The sequence below is a fragment of the Olea europaea genome, unplaced genomic scaffold (assembly GCF_002742605.1).
Source record: "Olea europaea var. sylvestris unplaced genomic scaffold, O_europaea_v1 scaffold2957, whole genome shotgun sequence".
NCBI lineage: Eukaryota > Viridiplantae > Streptophyta > Magnoliopsida > Lamiales > Oleaceae > Olea > Olea europaea.
The window spans coordinates 12,265-28,470 of record NW_019248184.1 but is presented as its reverse complement, the minus strand read 5'-3'; the positions used below and the strand labels follow the sequence as shown (position 1 = coordinate 28,470).

Genomic DNA, 16,206 nt, shown 5'->3' with positions numbered 1-16,206 from the left:
GGTTGCTAGATCAAGTGTAGAAGCTGAATTTCGAGGCATGTCTCATGGTATGTGCGAACTACTATGGATTAAACATATATTACAAGATTTGGGGATTGATTATAAAGATCCTATGAGGCTACATTGTGATAATAAGGCTGCCATTGAAATCGCACATAATCCTGTTCAACATGATTGTACAAAACATGTTGAAGTGGATCGTCATTTTATCAAGGAAAACCTTGATAGAAAAGTTATACAATTTCCGTTTGTCAGATCTGAAGATCAATTGGCTGATATACTCACAAAAGCAGTCTCAGGAGGAACGTTTATTTACACAATCAGCAAGTTGGGCATGATAGACATCTATGCTCCAACTTGAGGGGGAGTGTTAACATGAGCTGTATATCTAGCCTATCTAAGTAAATTATTCTGACTGATTTCGCATATTAGGATAATTGACTAAGATATTGTAATTTTTTAGGATCCTTCTATGGTTATGACACTTACTATTTTTTTCATATAATTATCCTATTATATATCCTCCATTGGAGAAGAATACAATTATCAGAAAATATTTTCAGAAAATACAGCTTAACATAAATGATAACATAATTTTTTGTTTAAGTGGTAAGCTTACTGGCCTAATCTATATGTCTAGGGATCAAATCCCCTCTTATGTAAGACTGAAAAATTAATTTTTGAAGTTAGGTAAAAAAAAAATCAATCAAATAAGATCTTTGAGTTAGGAATGACAATGAAACGGGTTCAAGGATGGGATCCCATTCCTCCTCCCTCGCACCATCCCAGAGTTTCAAGCTAGGTGTCAGAGCAAGGTTGAAGGACACCAAATAACCATTTATGATTTTAATATTATATATTAATTATTAATTAAAAATTTAAATATTATATAATTAAAATTATGTTTATGTTTGGTCCCTATTTTTTCAAAAACTCATTTTTTCAAAATTTATTTTTAACCACACATTCTCCTATAAAATAATTGTACACATAAATTCAAAATTTTTATTATTTTTTAACCACTTTTTTTCCACAAAACACTATTTCAAAATGTATTTTGGTCAAAAAATGAAGCTCAAATAATGGCTAAGCAAATTATAAATTATTGAAAAAACTTGAAAAAAGTATACAAAACTACTTTATTTAAAGAGCTTCATTTTCTAATAAAAGTAATAGATTTTCGATGTGTGAAAAAATGAAACTCTTTAGTAAAGTTCCAATATTTCAATAATAGAAGCAGAGAAAAGATCTCAAATCGAAATCTTGAAGTAGATATGCAGAAAGAGAAGGCTATGAAACGAAGTGGTAGATCTACTTATTATGACAAATAATGAAAATTACATTTTAATGGAACATTTTTTTTCTCTATTTAGCCTATTAATATTTTTATATACTATACTATTTTAATACATAAATATAATTATAATATTATTAATTAGAGCAGAGACCATTGTCTCTTCCACAACTACATCTTTTTCTTTTCTTCTAAACATTTCTTGCCACTATGTGCTTTTTATGTTGCATGCATCCATGGCTATATGGCCTAGATAAGAAAAGAAGTAGAAAATCTTACCCATTTCTTTTCATCCACATTATCAAGAAATATGGGTAAGATTTTCTTCTTATTCACACTAATTTTATTAATTATTTTTTCACAGAAGGGGAAGATAAAGAAGAAAGCACGATTTCAAAGAAATGGGTATAAATCTCTTTGTTATTGAGCTTGATTCATAATCTCATAGAGGTCACTGAAATGTTTTGAAAGTTATTAAAAGAAAATGAGCCATATTATTATACACACACACACATAGATGTCTATTTACGGTCTTTATTCTGTAATTTTCTGGAGAGTGCAAAGGCCTGTTCTCTTTGTGTTGTCATTTTCTGTATTCAGTTTTGAATTCATCTTTAGTTTTCTGTTTTGAGGGAATATTTTCAAATTACAGAAAAAACGTGTTTGATTTATCATTGTGATAAATGGTTTCTCAAAACAGAAAAATAGAAAATGTTTTTGGTTTAAAATTTTTAGAAATTGTTTTTTGACATTTATTTAATTATTTTGATTATTTAGTAAATAATAATAATTTTATGCTTTTTCTTTTCTTGCTACAAAAATAAAATAATAAATTTATAGACCAAAAATAGAAATCATTGTAAAGAAAATAGCTAGTCTGTCCTTTGTCCTTCTAGATGTATTTTAGTTGTCACTTGGACAGTAAAAAATGAAATAATAGTTCTTCCAAGTTTTGATAAAAAAAAATTAAAAATAATAATAATGTAAAATGAAAAATGTTTTGTGGGTTTTAAAATTATTATGCTTCATTAAATTGTATCAGATTACAACATTTTATTTTAAAAGTACTGCTGAGCATCCACTTGGTAAAAAGAATAAAAAAAAAAAAAAATTAATTGGCATGTTTTGAGTTTTTTTAACTGAAAACACTCAAAACGGAAAAAAAATCATTTTGAATTTTTAGTTATAAATTTTTCCTTATTTTAGGAAATACATTTTCAGAAATGACAGACCAAATACGTTTTGGACTTTTTCAGAAACATAATTAATTATGTGTAGTACATCCTGACTATTCTGATTCTCTTGCTCATCTTATAAATTATTGTATCACTGAAATGTTTTTCCCCTCACTTTTCCTGTGGTCTGCATTATTCATAACTTTTAGTCAAGATGATATATATAGCTATTAGCGATGTCAATTTGGCTTGGCTCGAGAAAAGCTCGGCTCGGGCCAGCTCGAAGCAAGGTGGAATCGAGCCCAAGCTCAGGCGCTGAGCCCCATGTAGCTCGCGGACTAGCTCGTATAAGGAAAAAAAGACAAAACAGTAGCATAAAAGGCAGCCACGCCTGTATGAGCTGCCTATCTATTATTTAATAAAAAAATCAAGCCGGATCGACTTGGCTTGAACAAAAAAAAAGCCCAAAGAAAAGCTGTGAGGGGTAAGTGAGTGCAAGATCCGCCCAAAGCGGACAGTACGCAAGACCTACCCAAAGCGGACAGTACCAAGATTCAACTTAAATCTCTCTTATGTAGAGGTCAATAGTTCGAATCCTGGGGAACGCGACAAAAAGTCGTGAGAGGTAAGTGGGCGCAAGGCCCACCCAAAGTGGACAGTACGTAAGCTAACGGCTTGGGCGAGAGGTCTGAGTCATTACAAAAAATGCTCCTTTTTTTGTAACGATCCGGACCTCTCGCCCAAGCCGACAGTACGTAAGATAACGGTTTGGGCGAGAAATCCGGGTCGTTACATGGGTGGCTATGATCAATCGTCGACGATGGTGCTGATGTTGATGTTGGCTGGGAAAGGGGATAAGGTGTAGGATGAGGGTGAAGGCTTGAAGAAGAGAAACCTTTTTTTCCTTTTTTTTTTTGGGTCAAAATTGGTCAAATTCACTTTTTTTGATCAACTAATAATCAAATGGATGGTTTCCATTTAGTTGAACTTGAGGTGTATATTTATGAAAGATTAAGACTTTCGTTGGCATGAGCTTAGGGTAAAGTATATAAAATTGAAAAAATTAGAGACCGCTATTGCAATTTTCCCTAACAATAATGTATGTACAAAAATGCTAACCAGCCAGGGATGAAAACATGGTTAAAAACAGGGATTTGAAATTTTTGATGACGTGGCAATTATTGCACATTAAAAAAAAAAAACTTAACTTGAAACCACACAAAATGGGACGACCACAGTTTTCAGGAAGCAAAAGCGGGAAAAATGTGTTGCCCTCCCTCACTCCCGCCACCGCACCCATGCCGACCGGAGCATCTTCACCGGTAATCAGTTGATCTCCGTTCATCTCGGCTCCCAAAGTACGAGAAAGCAAAAGCGGGAGTGAAAACTTGAGTTGCGAACCCACCCTCCCTCCCTCCCGCCACCGCACCCATTGACCGGAGCATCTTCACCGGTAAGGAGCTAAGTCCTTTTTGTAATTTAAACTCAAACTAAGAAATTCGGGACTTCATTCTTCTTCAGTAATCAAGAAACATGAATAGGTTTTATTGTTAGTGGGTATATATTATTCATTGAATGGAAGGGAAAATGTGATTACGTTTTATCAGAATGATTGTATTCAAACGGTAAATTGATAGTTTCATTTTTATTTTTTACTTCCAGGTGGGAGGAGATTTTGGGGATTTCCGAGCTTGAAAGGTGGCCGTCGGAGTAGTGACCGGAAAAGTTAAACGGATAGGATCGGTTGGTTTATACGAGTTCTTTGTGTATCAGTTTATAATATAATAATTTTTTTCCATGCTATTCCATAATCAATGAATTAGAATTGCACTGTCTGAGGTTGGTTTTGAGGTAGAAATGCGCAGGGTTTGGCTTGTACGTCCTGGAAAATTTATGTTGTGTGCATCATTTATCCTACCTGAGAGAGTGGCAGATGCAAAAACAGATTAAATATTGTAAACAGGAGCTATCACGTTGAACATAACTTTCATTTATAGAACAAAGCAACAACTATGTTGGGGATTATCATGGCGTCTGAAAGTGCTTCTATAATAATTAAGATATAAGGAAAACTAGAAATAAATACACCATTTGTCTCTCATCAACTTGCTATCAATTTTTGTTTTCAAGAGATGAATCCATATCAATAAAATTTCCACTTGGAAAAATCTCCCATAAAAATTTTTAGATTAGTTTACTGATAACGAAATCCCTATATTAAGCAAGAATCCTTTGGATACCATGAATAGTCATTGCATTACATGTTATAATTATATGTATGTTAGATTCAAATTAATCGAGAGAAATCTTTCAATTTTTTATGGGGATAGAGAGCCGAATTGGGATTTGTCCTTCAAATTTTTATGGTTCTTGTAAAATACTGCTGTAATAACCCTTTTATTTTTGCAGCAGAATAAAGTATGGAAGACGTAGAAGATGAGCTTGTTGATGTTTTGATGGAATTCGATACTGAGAATATTACGGAGTTTGTGAATGTAGTCGAAGACGAAACATCAGGAGGGGATGGGTTACAAGTGCCTCAGGTGGGTATGTTATTCAAGCATGAAGAAGATATGTATAACTTCTACAAAAAATATGCTTATGCCGTTGGTTTTCCCGTGAAAAAAAGGAATTCGAAAAAGGGGGAGGACGGAGTATTGAGATACCTAACGTTAACATGTAGTCGTGAAGGACGATTAAATGGTAATACTAGTAGTTCAGTGAAGCCGCAACCTACGGTTAAGATGGGTTGTAAAGCAAGGATATCTGCATCTTCAGATATGTTGGGAAATTGGAGAATTAACGCGGTCCACCTAGAGCACAATCATGAGACAAGTCCATCTAAGTCCAGGTTATATCGATGCAACCGAACTTTGACTGCACATGTGAAAAGGAAGCTTGAAGTAAATGATTTAGCAGGGATTTCGTTGCATAAGAGTTACAATTCCGCAGTTGTAGAAGCCGGTGGATATGAGAACATGACTTGCATTGAAAAAGATTGTCGAAACTATGTCGAACGAGTTAGGCGATTACGACTTGGAGAGGGCGATGCTGCAGCAATACAATCATACTTCTCAAGAATGCAAGCTCAATGTTCGGGATTTTATTTCAGTATGGATTTGGACGATGATTCGCGACTAAGAAATGTATTCTGGGCAGATAATCGGTGTAGGCTAGTGTACAAGGAGTTTGGTGATGTGGTTACTTTTGATACCACCTATCTTACTAATAAGTATGACATGCCATTCGCCCCCTTTGTTGGCGTCAATCATCACGGACAGTCAACATTACTTGGTTGTGGGTTGCTGTCGAATGTGGACACTGAGACCTTCGTATGGTTGTTCAGAACATGGCTTCAGTGTATGTATGGTGAAGCTCCGCAAGCTATAATTACCGATCAGGATAGAGCCATGCAAAATGCAATTGAGATTGTCTTCCCGCGGACGAAGCATAGATGGTGTTTGTGGCATATTTTGAAGAAACTCCCGGAGAAGTTTGGATACCACGTGGATAAGGGCTTGATATTTGGGGCTATACATGATTTAGTGTATGATTCACAGTCAGAACATGAATTTGAAGAAGGTTGGATGGCGATGATTGACACCTATAGTTTGCAGCAAAATAATTGGTTGTCAGGATTATATGAGAATAGAGGGCGTTGGGTGCCTTGTTTTTTGAAAAAAACTTTTTGGGCAGGAATGTCAACAACACAAAGAAGCGAGAGTATGAATGCATTCTTTGATGGATATGTGCATTCGAAGACATCGTTGAAGCAATTTGTCGAACAGTACGAACGTGCTCTCAGGAATAAGGTCGAGAAGGAATTCCAAGCTGATTTCAAGTCGTTCTCTCAAATGATACCGTGTGCAACACAGTTTGAAATGGAAGAACAGTTTCGGTCAGTTTACACCATATCGAAATTTCGGGAAGTTCAAGAAGAGTTCACGGGTAAGGTGTACTGTAACGTCATATCTACGTCGGAAGGATCTTCTGAGACAAGGTATAATGTACGGGAGACTATTATGTATGATGGTCGTCGCAAGAGAAAAAATTGTGTCGTCTCATTTGTGAGAAATAATTGCGAAGTTGTTTGTAACTGCCACTTGTTTGAGTTTAGGGGAATACTTTGTAGGCATGCAATAGCGGTTCTGGACTGGAACGACATCACATGTATTCCGAATTGGTATATTTTACGGAGATGGAGGAGGGACATTCGTAGAGCGCACACGAGAGTTCCAGTAAACTATGCAGGGTTAGAGACTACTCCTGCACAATTAAGATATGAAGAGATGTCGAAGGGATTTGCACAGGTGGCAGACCTTGCTGCAGATGACGAAATGCGGTCACGTGCAATAATGGAGTGGATAAAATCTCAATGTGAAGATATAATGACTACAAGATCTGGTGGTGGTAGTAATCCCATACCGTCGCGTACCACGGAGGTGTCGAATGATTGTGCGGTCGTGTCAAAGTTAGCGAGCGGAAGCATACGGGATCCACAAGTAGCTCGACGAAAGGGTGCGCCCAGGAAGCTTAGAAAAAGAAACCCATTGGAGATAGCATCTAAGAAAGCAAAGGTATGCTCGAAAACTGCGCTTTATATTTCCAATTGTTTAAATTTACATCTATGCAATTCTCTGTGAATGCAGTCTAGCGGGACATCATCCACTACTATGCGACCAAGAAATAGAAATACGAATGTGGTGGATGACGCAATGAACTTTCAGTTGCCTCGACAATATTCCATACCGACCCCGACGTCGTACTTGTCCAATGACATGTTGACACCATTATCTTTGTCACAACTGTCCATGCCCACACCGTTTCCCTTTCCCAACATGTACCCTTTCAAAATTTTGTCTCTCCATCCGCGGCTACAATCATGCAAAATTCACAAGGTATAAACCAATGTTGTAGACGATTTTAAATTTCATTATGTTGTGAACACATGATTAATTATTTCTTATGGTATTCTATTGTAGGTCAACCATCGACGAACTACTATCAAAATTTATTGGATGACGGTGGCAGCCTATAGCAAGGGGGCTATGATTGAATTTTTTTTTACATCAAGAGTTTCAATTCACAGTACTCGGATGAAGATGTATTTTGGCATTTCCTAGTATTAAGGCAATTACTACTTTGCCTATTTTGGCAACTTCACAAGTTTTAAGTTGGCTGAATTTTTTTGAAATGTTGACAGCTCTAGGTTCAAATTAAGTGTGATTTCATGTACTGGACAGCTGATCATCTTTGTTCTTGCACTAGCCATGATGAAATAGTTTCGAAATGTTTATTATTGCCATTTACTGAGTTGCTCAAATGTGAATCCTAGCTTATATGGAGATTTTTTTTTTTATCTTATATAAATTTTTAGGATGACAGCCATGTATTCAATTTGAAACACATGTAAAATGCTTTGATGTAAATTTACTTTGAAACACAGATGTAAAAATGCTTTGATGTAAATTTAAACAATTGAAACGTTCTCTAAGCTACACTCCAGTCCATTCTCTTCTTTTTTAGTAGCTGCACTCCAGTCCATTCTCGCTTACAAAATGGGCTGGACGGAGAGAGCATAAGGGACAGAGCTGGAGACTTCAACATTGACGCCTGCCTCAACTTGATTAAGCTCACTTTTGAAAAATGATTTGCAATTTCATAACAAAAAGAACCTGAACCTGGGCTTCGTTAAAAATTATAGGCAGCCAATGTTTGCCTTCATTTAAGCTTGTGAACTTGGAATACATAAACAATTCGAATGGAAAGGTATTAAATACATTAAGTACCCTACATAAACTGTAAGTAAGTCGCGAGAGTACAAATGTTTGCCTACAAAAAATGCTTGTTTTGGTACCAAGCTATTATGATATACAACCTCGCACCACACACCTCAACTACTTTACTTAATTAATCACATACAAGACTTTCAACCTCCACAAATAATGACAAGCTGATTCGGTTTTAATTGAGAAAATTAGGCTAGCCACTTTGATAAGTATCTTCAAGTCAAGCCGGCCGCTTCCCTTTAGCGTCCACATTTGCAACAATTTTCTCCTTCTTGATGCTCACGTTAACCAAAATCTGAAGCTCCTCTTCGTCACTTATCGTTACCCGAGATTTGAACATGCGGGACATTTCTTCAGCAGTGTCATTCATCATGGGGTTAGGAAATGTTGCGCTATCACGACTACATTGACCGCTTGAGTTTTCTTTCACGACCCACTCCCAAAATCCACAATTCCGGTTGCAGCAAAGGAATAGTTTCCCCTTATTGTGATTTTCCTTCTCCACCACAAAACATTTTTCAAATCCATACTTACATCGAGGGCAAGGGCGTTTCTTTTTGCATTCGGCAAACATATGATCCTTAGCTCTACAACTATGACAGATTCCGGAGTTCCTTCCAGGCATTCTACGATGGGAATAAAAAATCATACCAAATTCAGAATACTCGGACCATAGCATGTATCAACAACCAACATAAAACCAGTGAGCTTCAAGACAAGGCAGAAATGGAGATTCTCCAATTACCCGATCAAAACAAAAGATTTTTGCTGAGCCAGATGGGTACAGAAAATAAGTCAAATAAAAATATATAACCGACATGCATCCAGAGATGTAGAGCACGTATACTCACTCCCAAGTTCAAATGAATTGTACTCAATTGAGTTAATTCACTATATCTCTACTGTATGAAGATAAGTCCTAATAAAGATTACTCAATCACCAAAAATCCAATTAATAATCACAAAATTAGTACAAGCATATATTTACCTTCTACCTAAATTTCCATCTTTACACATAGACCAAATAAATAGCCTACCCTGTGGCTCGTTATCGTTCACAAATCAATGAATTAGTGATAACAAATTCAAAGCATGGTAGAAGAAGTAAAAATCTACAAACTGAGATTCCTGTATACTACAGTTCAAAGCACACACAAATCTCCTAAAGAAGAAGACACAAAAAGACACGATTCACCCTTCCAAATATATCAACCAACTGAGATTCTAGTAAATTAGAGTTCCATTTCAAATTCTATGGCATCAAATATAGAAATTTTGAAAACCTAACACGTTATTGACAAATTACTGCAAACCGAAACGACTAAATATGAAGGTGGCTAATAAAATAAAGAATCACAAGATCTTAGCTGTTTTTGGAGAACTTGAAAGGAAAAGAAATTAAAATCTCTTGGGTGTCTCAAAATTCTCAGAATACCTTAATAATTTCTTTACAAAATCATTAATAGGAGAAAAAATAGTTCATTTTTTCCAGTTTTCCCCTCTTCTTTGTCAGCTGACTACCGGCTCTCCAACCGGTGATGGGTGCTCCGCCTCGCGATGGTTGCTTCGGCCGATCGACGAAGGCGCGCTTGCAGGAATACTCTTCAGGGTTTGGGAGCAGGGAGCAATGAAGTGATGAGAAACAGTTCTCGGTCCTGCAGTTTCTTTCTTTTATTTTCTGTTGGTTTCTTTTCTTTTTTTTTATTGAATTATAATAATTGTGGGCCACCACACTAATTTTTAATTGCCTGTTTTCAACCCTGGCTGAGTAGCGGGATTGCTTCTTTTATATGTTGTGCAAATATTGACTAAATATGATAAAAAGACCTAGGCTTTGTCTAGGGGAGCTTCTCCCCTGATTTCTATCAAAATTGTGACCGTTGGTTGCCATAATTCTTGACCCATCCTCTCACGGGTGGATCCCAATGGGGAAAAAAGGTAAGATTTCCAATTAAAATCAAGATGAAAAGCTGTACCAGACGTGGTCCTAAATGCAACCTCAGATATTCCTCCGTCTTTGTTGACTCACTTTACACCCAATCCTTGATTTTAATAATTCGTCGATGAGTTTTTTCTCTTCGACAATGCCTCATGACACTGACACCCAACTAATAGGGGGTGCCTCATCACCCCCTATTTGGATAGGACGTTGTCCAAGTAACAGGGTCTTTGATGTCAAAAACAAAGAAACAAAATTGACAATCTTATTTTAAAATGAGTAATCTTTATTAGCAAATAGAAAAACCAATTATCAATTTTGTTTGAAATTATTAAAAAAAAAATCAAATAAATTATGGGTTAATTCCGTCAATTTTCATTTAAGTTATGAGTATTTATATCAATGGTCACAATACCCTTTTTTTTTTTTTCCTTATATTAATAATAATTACTCGAGTTTCTAATTTTTAACGTTAAATTTTATGCAGCATTAAGTGTTAACTATCTCACCAAATGACGTCATTTATCATCCCAAGCCTACAGGAAATGAGTAGTTAGGAGTTGAACATTAAACAGGTTCACATCACATAATCCAACTTTAATTTGGTAAGATTTTTATCTTAAATCGTATCTGATAAAATATAGGTTTATCTTAAGAACTGTTTGGACTTAGTGTAACAAATAGCAACGTTTAGTGACATGTCGGTACATGGTGAAATCACCTAAGAATGAATGTTAATGTATTTACACGACTGACCATTAATGTTATGATAACTGTATTTTATACACCTATTCGATACCTAAAATAACGATATTTGATGGTTCTTTTGACAAATTATATCCTAAATTTTTTTTGTATTTCACGTTTAATAGGTAAAATTCTATGAATGAAAAGGAATTGAAGGAAGCAAGCAAAAATGGGCAAAGAAATGACAAAGTCCAAAGTACGAGGATTAAATTGACTATTGGATGCAAAATTTGAAGATCAAATTTCATACTTTAAAAAGTGATGAACTTGAATTAAATCAAAGAATATATAAATTGCAAGAATGAAAGGACTCAAGGACTCATGATTTTCATGATCTAAAAAAGACAAAGGACTTGAAGTGTACTACATCATTAATGGTTTGAATTGGAGTCCTTTTTTTAGTCAAAAAGTGAAGCAGCTTTGGGGAAAAATTGGGCACCAAGTTGCTGAATATATGTACGGGGTGGCTGCCCTTATTAAAAGAAAAGACACGCACGGAAATTTGAGGGGCAGATTATTATTAATATAAGAAAAAGCCATCCATTTCTCCAATTCCAGTATGACGCCACCATAAACTTGAAGAAATTCAAGGAAAAATACGGTACCAATCCTGAAAAGTAAGACCTACCAGCAAAACTTTCGGCTAGAAATCATCCGATTGGCGATTACCTGACTAAAGGTTCGGCCTGCCTCTTCATCTTCTTCGGCGTTGCACACAGCACACTTGCACTTGCTTGTGGACGGGGGACCTGTGGTTTTAGGTTTTACTTGTTAGGGGTCGCGATTGTGCGTTCTTCATTGGTTTTGTCTCTTATGGCTTTATCAAGAATTAGATTGTTTATTACTATTAGTCATGTGCTGATGTTTAGATCCATTCTTACTGAGGATTGGTTATTTGTTTTCTTCTTTTACAATTTCACTTTTTGGGCTATGAGAGTATTTGTTATTTGTTTAATTTATATTGATTATACAGGACATAGAGGATTAATAAGATTATTTTTTTGTTCTTCATTTGTATGTACATACTTTTTGTGTCCGTAATATTTTTAATTCTTATTCTTGGTTGTAGTTATAGAATTGAATTTTGATTTAGTTCTACAATTATTTTTTATAAACTTAGCCAATAATTTATATGTATGTATTCAAAAGAATCAATACTTTTGTCCCTTCAAATAGAAAAGTGTGATTTTATAAAAGAGAAATTTATACAATAATCTATTATAATGTATGAATTATGAAGGAACCCAACCAGTTCAGTTCTCTCTCTCAAATAAAATATTTTCAGTTTTATAACTTTCAACCAAAACTGGTTTGATTTAGTAACTAGAAACTCAATCCAAACCGCCCAATTTACTCCTAAATTCATGAGTTTTGAGGGAGAAATTTGTTAAGTTTAAACATAAGATGTTACAATCTACAAGGGGATAGAACTAGATTAGCAAAACTGATTTTGATTAGTACTCATGGCTGAGATAGGTAGCGGTTGATTCGATGTTATCTTCGGTCAACCATGTCACAAGAGCGATTCAATGGATTAGCTATGATTTCTATTGAAAAAAATATGTTGGAAAAACTTGATTTCAGTAGGTTGATTACTAATTTTACATCTCAAAATGTGAGAAAGTTAAATCTTATGCTAGCTTTATCTCTCGAATTGTGAGAGAAGTTTTATTTTGCTATTCTATCTCTTGAATTGTATAAAGTTTTCTTTTTATTATAAAAGTATTAATTATTTAAATATTTACATATTATTACACTTCTAAAATAAATATTATATTGAAGGGCCTCATAATAACTACATGCCTAGGGCCTCTAAATTCTCATGGCCGGCCTTGAGAATTAGAAAGAGCATTCATCAAGCTAATCAGGTGCTTTTCTTTTATTCATATTGTTTGTTATGATTAAGTCCTTGGTATCATAGCAACCCTGTTCTAATTAGTTCATTAACGTTTTATTTTGAATTAGGCTAAACTTTTTTCAATGGACAATATGTCATCCCGTGGATTATCCCATGATTGCTATAAGCACTACAAGTTGAAAAGGTATAAAAAGTTTTATAAATGCGATGGATGCAAGATGAAAGGGTTTGGAGAAAGATACCAATGCTCTCGCTGTGGCGACTGTCTCCACAGAGAATGTAGGTACCCCAGATCCACCATTACTCACGAGAATTTTCCTGGCTCTACTTTCAGATTTTCTAGTAAACCATGCACAAAACTGGATAAAAACCATCGCAGACAGTTTTCAAAGTGCTGCAATGCATGTGGAAAGGACATATGCGGTTTTAGCTACCACTGTGAAGAAGACAAGTTGGATTTGCATCCATACTGTCGAAAACTTGAAGATAAAATAGTGTTTAAGCATACGATATTTGGTCTTGTCACAGAGTCTTCGTCCAAGTGTGTTAAGTGCGGAAAGCGGAAGATTGAAAACAGTGATGTTCAGGACTGGTCTTATGTTTCCCAGTGCAAAACGTATCGTCTTCATGTGTATTGTATGACTGATATGATACAAGAGGCGTATGAGGATTTGACATTGAAGAAAAGTGATTCACGAGAATTAGTAAGATATAACGAAAAGGGAAAGGGTAAAAATACCTTCGTCACCTGTGCCAAATGGGTTATCAAAATTCTATTTTCTACTCTTTTGGGTGATATTACGTTGCTGATATCCAATTCCATCGTGGAGTTTCTCTTTCTTTCCTTGCAACTTTAGTGTCTTTTTCTTCGTCCATTTTTCAGTGTGGATGGTGTAAATAAGTATTGCTTAAATAAATAAATAACATCAACCTATTCATTGTTTTGTCTCTAGTGGCGACTATTCATTGTTGTTGGTCGCCGGACTTCAGTTTGCTTCAATATGATTGTTCGATATACAATTTTATTTCCTTTTGATAGTTCCATCAGTAAACGTGACCAAAACTAATGAAAAAGTTGAAATATTTTTTATTAAAATTTTATCAGGTAAACACTTTATGAAATAAAAGACGATCATCATTTTTTGAATGTCAAGTCATGAAGTTCCGCCACTCCAAGTGGGAGGACGGAGTCATTGATTGAAATCAAATTTAAAGTGTAGTTACCTAATTGAATAAAACTAAAATACAATTACTTAATTGACACTAAGTGAAAATATAGGCACTACAAATGAAACTCACCCACCTTTGATAACTCCAATTCATACTATTTTCTTTCCCTCTTTCGTCTTCTAGTTCCTTTTCTACGTGGAATTAGGCTGCATGAAGCACGAAGTTTCTCAACAAATTTGTCCTATATAAACCCGAAGAGAAATTTCAATACTATTTTGTATATTTTTATTTAATTATGTCTAATCTTATTCGGTTCACAACCCACCGAACCAAGATTTCGAGCAGCTTAGATTAATGAATAAATTGTGTATGTATATCTTCTTTTTATTGTTGATGCAAATGTTTATCCCACTTCAAAAATCTTACTAAATGTGTTGAAGGAGAAGGCTATAAAACGGAGTGGTTAACTGTTGTGCATGTGACTCATATAGAGTAGAATACAGGCCCTGGATCAAATGGGCCGATGCTGGCGCGGAGCGATTGTTGGATTTTATGCGCAATATTAAAGAGATGAAAACGAAAATCAATACAAGAATTTTACGTGGTTCGGTGATGTGCCTACGTCCACGAGAGAAGTTTGACGGATCTGAGAACTTCGGATTATGGCAGCGAAGGGTGAAGGATTTGTTGGCGCAGCAAGGGATGATGAAGGCACTATCTGGGAAGAAACCAGAGGGTACGTCAGATGCCGATTGGGAAGAGCTCGAGACGCGAGCAGTTGGTACAATTCGGCTTTGTTTGGTGGACGAAATCATGTATCACGTCATGGACGTTGAGTCTCCGGTGGAGGTTTGGGAGAAATTGGAGAGTCGTTATATGTCGAAGTCTCTCACGAACAAGCTGCATCTAAAGCAGCGGCTGTACGGGCTGAAGATGTTGGAGGGTACGGATCTGATTCAACACATCAATGTGTTCAATCAAATCATCAGCGATCTATTGCGACTTGAAATCAAGTTTGATGATGAAGACAAGACAATGATTTTGTTGTGCTCACTTCCTCATTCGTGTGACCACGTTGACGTGGGGTAAAGAGACTCTCGAATTGGAGGAAGTCACATCAGCCCTGTTAGCCTACAACTAGCGGAAACTGCGTACTGGTGAAACTTCACAGGGTGAAGGGTTGATCGTAAAGGGCTACCAGGATCGTGGGAGAAGGAAGGACAGAGTTGTTTCTTTTAGAGGGAACACAAGATCAAAATTTAGGAATCAAAATAAGAAAAACGTGAAGTGCTACAAATGCCATCAGATGGGCCACTTTAAGAGAGACTGTCCCAATAAGAAGCAGAGTGATGAAAGGAAAGGTGATGGGTCCTCAAACTCGGCTAGTGTTGCAGAAGGAGACTCGGATTCTGGAGATGGAGACATGTTATCAGTCTCTGCAGGTAATTCTGTAAAATTAAATGACTGTTGGGCACTTGATTCAGCCTGTTCATATCACATGTGTTCTCACCGAGATTGATTTCATTCATATCATTCTGGTAATTTTGGATTTGTTCTGATGGGTAATGATGCATCATGTAAGGTCATTGGAATGGGGTCCATAAATATAAAATGTTCAATGGTGTGATAAGGACCTTGGAAAATGTTAGGCATGTACCTGAGTTGAAAAAGAATCTAATTTTTTTAGGCACTTTAGACACAAATGGTTACTCTTATAAGTTAGAGTGTGGGGCTCTAACAGTGAAGAAATGGGCTATGATTGTGATGAAGGGTCAGAAATTAGTAGAGAATATCTACAAACTACTTGGGGATACAATTGTAGGTGGAGTTGCTACAGCAGAATCTGAGTCAGATGACACTCTTTTATGGCATATGTGACTGGGGCATATAGGAGAACGTGGCATGGTTGAGCTTCACAAGAGGAATTTGTTGAAGGGGGTAAAATTATGCAAGCTGAATTTCTGCAAGTTCTGTGTACTTGGAAAACAGTCCAAAGTACAATTCAAGATGGAAAAGCACAAGACAGAGGGAATTTTTTATTACGTACACTCAGATGTTTGGGGACCAGTGAGGGAGTTCTCCAAAGGTGGATCTCAGTATTTTATTACTTTCATTGATGACTTCTCTAGAAAAGTTTGGGTATATTTCATGAAGCACAAGTCTGAAGCCTTTGCCAAGTTCAAATTATGGAAAGAAGAAGTAGAGAACCAGATGGGTAGAAAAATTAGGTATCT

The 16,206-nt window shown here is 35.9% G+C and overlaps 2 protein-coding genes across 4 annotated transcripts; both read left to right on the top strand.

The window, feature by feature from the left end:
* The first annotated feature begins 4,889 nt into the window (after window positions 1-4,889).
* On the top strand, window positions 4,890-8,119 carry LOC111384626 (protein FAR1-RELATED SEQUENCE 5-like). Its single transcript, XM_023008931.1, has 6 exons — window positions 4,890-7,046; window positions 7,119-7,367; window positions 7,452-7,573; window positions 7,673-7,724; window positions 7,847-7,878; window positions 7,996-8,119. The coding sequence occupies exons 1-6, from the start codon at window positions 4,890-4,892 to the stop codon at window positions 8,117-8,119; spliced, it is 2,736 nt and encodes a 911-aa protein (XP_022864699.1).
* A 3,245-nt stretch (window positions 8,120-11,364) lies between these two features.
* On the top strand, window positions 11,365-13,764 carry LOC111384625. Of its 3 annotated transcripts, XM_023008930.1 has the most exons (4): window positions 11,365-11,623; window positions 12,727-12,812; window positions 12,910-12,986; window positions 13,137-13,764. In XM_023008930.1, exons 2-4 carry the CDS (start codon window positions 12,744-12,746, stop codon window positions 13,657-13,659), a joined length of 669 nt encoding a protein of 222 aa, XP_022864698.1. In that variant the 5' UTR covers window positions 11,365-11,623; window positions 12,727-12,743; the 3' UTR covers window positions 13,660-13,764. The 3 variants fall into 3 exon arrangements, with proteins under 3 accessions (XP_022864698.1, XP_022864697.1, XP_022864696.1); XM_023008928.1 differs by having other exon boundaries at window positions 11,414-11,623; window positions 12,910-13,764; XM_023008929.1 differs by lacking the exon at window positions 12,727-12,812 and having other exon boundaries at window positions 12,910-13,764.
* The last annotated feature ends 2,442 nt before the right edge of the window (window positions 13,765-16,206 follow it).

Excerpts from the sequence above, each read along its gene's own strand:
- LOC111384626 (XM_023008931.1), top strand. The coding sequence starts at position 4,890 with ATGGAAGACGTAGAAGATGAGCTTGTTGATGTTTTGATGGAATTCGAT. Across the intron at positions 7,047-7,118 it reads TAGCATCTAAGAAAGCAAAG|TCTAGCGGGACATCATCCAC; the intron begins GTATGCTCGAAA and ends CTGTGAATGCAG. Across the intron at positions 7,368-7,451 it reads AATCATGCAAAATTCACAAG|GTCAACCATCGACGAACTAC; the intron begins GTATAAACCAAT and ends ATTCTATTGTAG.
- LOC111384625 (XM_023008928.1), top strand. The coding sequence starts at position 12,744 with ATGCCTAGGGCCTCTAAATTCTCATGGCCGGCCTTGAGAATTAGAAAG. Across the intron at positions 12,813-12,909 it reads GCATTCATCAAGCTAATCAG|GCTAAACTTTTTTCAATGGA; the intron begins GTGCTTTTCTTT and ends ATTTTGAATTAG.